A 3,828-nucleotide genomic window follows, 5' to 3' on the forward strand; every position below is an offset into this window, starting at 1 on the left:
CCCCCGCCCTGTCACCTCCATTTATTGCCACTCAGAGTCACCAAATCCTCCTTCCTGCCCCGATGGAGCCATTTCTAACCTGTCTCTACCCAGATCAGCAGCCACGGGGAGCTCAGGGTGCCCTGGGGTGGGTGCTGACAGCTCTGGGTGTCTGGTGCCTAATGAAGAAACCATCCTAATTGCTGCCTAATGAAGAAACAAACAATCCTAATTGGTGCCTAATGAAGAAACACTCCTAATTGCTGCCATCTAAGCTGTCCAGGAGGGAGAGGTGTAAAATGAGACCCTGGGGATTGACCTTTCTCACACCGCAACTGTCGGGTCCAACCTGCCAGCTTGGCCGAGGACGGGGTGAATCTGGCAGCGGGGTGAAGTGAGCAGCTAAATTTGTGTCTTCAGAGCCATAACCATCTTAAGTATTAAACAGGGGAGGCACTTACTGACAGCCTCTGTCTGCGGCTGACCTGGCCTGGAGACGTCCCATGGTTTGTAGAGCTCGGCGCCGCTGCCTTTGGGGTGTGTGGAGAGGGACAGTGAGCAGGGCTGGGTACCGGTGATGTTAGTGCAGCTGAAATGGGCTCAAACTGGACGTAGCTGGAAAAGAAACTTGGTGGAAAGTGCAACCTTTCCACTGGGACTGATCTCAGCAAGGAGGGAGTTGTGGTGGATGTAGATCTAACCCTTCGCTGCTTTGGGCTGGCTCCTGGTTCTCCTGCCTTGAAACCGATTGTGTGAGAACTTGTCCATCTCTCCTCAACGCTGCTGCTTTTCTCTGCCTGGCTCAGCATGACCTTGCAATTGGGGTTTATATATTTAGCTCTTCTAATTTGGTTTCCAAGATGCGTATTTAACCTGCGCGCGCTCTTATTCCCCATTCCTTTGGGCATCCTTCCCCGTTTCTTCTGATGGTGAGCTGAGCTTGTTTGGTGCCATTTGCCTTGACGACACGAAGCCTGTGAGCTCTGAGCAGGCCCTTTTGGTGCTGCAGAATACAAAATAAGTCATTGCAATTAACATCACAGTGGGGCAGACCTATTAAAGAACATATTTCTCCTTCAAAGTCCTCAAGCAGAAGAAGGGAGATCATGTTCAAGGTTGTTTTTTTTTTTTTAGTTAATTGGTATTATTTGTCCAGAAACTTGCTAAATTGATCACAGAATGGTGGGTGTTGGAAGGGACCTCTGGAGATCATCTAGTCCATCATCTAGTGATGGAAGCTTAAAGAAAATCTCTTCCTTTTAGGAGTTCTTTTTCTTGTGTTGGAATTGAGGAAGAGCCCAGAATCCCTCCAGCATTTACTGATGTTGAAGGGGAGATTTCCTGTTGTGCTTTGGGTCCTGACATCTTCTGGGACCTGAAAGTGAAGCTGATCTTGTTTATTCCTCTTCTCTGCAGTCCCACCGCAAGTTCTCTGCTCCCAGGCATGGCCACCTGGGCTTCCTTCCCCACAAGAGAAGCAGTCGTCACCGAGGGAAGGTGAAGACGTGGCCTAAGGATGATCCCAGCAAACCAGTCCACCTGACAGCTTTCCTGGGCTACAAAGCTGGCATGACACACACAGTGCGGGAGGTGCACAGGCCTGGGCTCAGTAAGGCTTTTGGCTGATGGAAACGGGGAGCCACATCCAGGAGGGAAACAAGGGAATAGACTTGGTGGTGGGAAAGGCTGGGAATGGGTGGTGGAGCACATAGCTTCCAGGCTATCTCCTGTAATGCCAACCAGACCTTGGATGGCCCAAAGGCCACCTCGGCCAGTGTGAGCTGAGTCTGGGGGTTCCTGGGAAGTCCCCACATGGGTTATGGTGACTGGTGGTTTGGTGGATCCTGCTGGTAGAAGGACCTGACAAATCCTGGGCTTGGAGCATCTTGCAGGGGAAGTTTATAACGTTACACTCCAGGATGCCCACAGGATTGGAGCCAAACTCCAGGGCAGGAACAATCCAATGTACTGCTGCCCCCAACCTGGGTGTGCTGGGTCACAGGGTCTGACCTGTTCAGTGTCTGAGGATCAAACCCTGCGTGGTCCTCCAGCAGATGGAAGGGCTGAGCCTGGCTGTGGGCACAAGAGTGTGACCTTGCTCACGGCACAGGCCATGAGTGGCTTCAGGGGAATGATCTGATCCTAAATGATGCTGAGCACCATTTCCCTTTGCTGTCTTACAGAGATCTCCAAAAGGGAGGAGGTGGAGGCTGTGACCATCATTGAGCCCCCGCCGATGGTGGTGGTGGGAGTCGTGGGGTACATAGAAACACCAAAGGGCTTGAGGAATTTCAAGACTATTTTTGCTGAGCACATCAGCGATGAGTGCCGACGGCGCTTCTACAAGAACTGGTAGGTGCCTCCACGGCTGGGGAGGGTCCCTGGGGCTCTACAAACCAGGGAGACCCTCTCAGATCTTCCCCACAGGCTCTCCATGATGCCCAGCCCTTGCAAACATCTCAGCTGGCTCTGGTGTGGAGTGAAACTGCTATTTATTTAGTCATGCACAGAGATACTGCAAACAGCTTGATGCTGGGAATCAGCATATGCATATGTAAATTTATTCTAATAGTTGAACTAAGCTCTCTCCACAATATCATGTGGCAGAGTGTGCTGCAGGTTGGTTTTCCTTTGTGTAGGTCGGGCCTATCTGCTCTGTGAAACTGGAATACTTGAGCTGAGACAGCAAATGAAGGGAGTAAAACCAGATTTATCAGGGGAAAAATTGAGGCAGAATGTGACCCCTGGCCCTTGTAAACAAAAAACCACCCCAAATCCCACACCAGTGGAGAGGAAAATGGAAACATGAATTTTACAACTGTAGGAATGGTGTCTCCTGCAAAAGTGCCGTTGAGATCCACCCACCACAAGCCTCTGCTCCCTCTCGGAGCCTGTTTTCTCCTCTCTCCACTTAGCTCCGATTTTGTGCTTGTATTTTGATGGCGCTGAGCCAGTCAGTGGGAGACAACTGGATTCCTCATGCAAAAAAGGTTTGAATTTCACCCTTTTCATAGCTCATTAACTCACTTTCCTCTTCCCACTGCAAAGCCCAGTGTCATGACCCCAACAGTCAGGCAAGGTTCAGGTACCCACAGGTATCTTGTGCCCCTGGGGAAGTGCCTGGCAGGGTGATCTGTCCCCCAATGCTGCGCTGTCTGAGGGCACAGCAAAGTGCAGAAGCACTTCAGCTCTTCTGGATGATAAACACTTTTCTCGTAGGCACAAGAGCAAGAAGAAGGCGTTCACCAAGTACTGCAAAAAATGGCAGGATGAGGATGGCAAAAGGCAGCTGGAGAAGGATTTTGCGGCAATGAAAAAGTACTGCAAGGTCATTCGTGTCATCGTGCACACGCAGGTCAGAGCCTCACCCCGAGGGGTGGCCACGGGGGGCTCGGGGTCTTCCTCACCTCGGGAAGGTGGTGAAGGTCTGGGAGCCGGGATCACGGGGGTGTCTTGGAGGGGGCACAGGGGGCTGAGCAGGCAGGTGCTGGTCAGAGGGTGTGGGACAGGGTGTGCAGGAGATGGGAGGTGCTGGCTGACCTTTCCAGCTACCTCCTGACACCAACCCTGTCCCTTTGAGCCAGGCTCAGCAGACCTCCTTGCTGCAGCCCCCGGGGCTGCAGGGGGCTGTGGCTCCAGCTCACTGGGGAACCCACGCAGGAGGAGAGCAAACTGCACAGAACCTCAGCAGGTGCTGAGCCCTGTGCCAGCAAGGGACCTTAGGCCACATGATCACCTCAAATTAGCAACTGGTGTCACATGTTTGGGTCAAAAATAACCCGCTGGCAGGCACAGTTTTTGCCAGATACTGATTGTTGGATACACAGGGCCAATTTTCAGGCTGATCCC

General features: G+C 52.1%; 1 protein-coding gene across 1 annotated transcript in view; it reads left to right on the forward strand.

Annotated features, from left to right (window-relative positions):
* The first annotated feature begins 471 nt into the window (after positions 1 to 471).
* Positions 472 to 3,828, forward strand: part of LOC104527533 (60S ribosomal protein L3-like) — an 8,876-nt gene continuing 5,519 nt past the window's right edge. Inside the window, exons 1-4 of the mRNA XM_010171277.1 lie at positions 472 to 485; positions 1,396 to 1,588; positions 2,163 to 2,331; positions 3,199 to 3,334. Coding sequence (XP_010169579.1) covers positions 483 to 485; positions 1,396 to 1,588; positions 2,163 to 2,331; positions 3,199 to 3,334 — 501 coding nt within the window. The 5' untranslated portion in view covers positions 472 to 482. The remainder of the gene's footprint in view (positions 486 to 1,395; positions 1,589 to 2,162; positions 2,332 to 3,198; positions 3,335 to 3,828) is intronic.

Source organism: Antrostomus carolinensis, unplaced genomic scaffold, assembly GCF_000700745.2.
Source record: "Antrostomus carolinensis isolate BGI_N321 unplaced genomic scaffold, ASM70074v2 scaffold34450, whole genome shotgun sequence".
Classification (NCBI taxonomy): domain Eukaryota; kingdom Metazoa; phylum Chordata; class Aves; order Caprimulgiformes; family Caprimulgidae; genus Antrostomus; species Antrostomus carolinensis.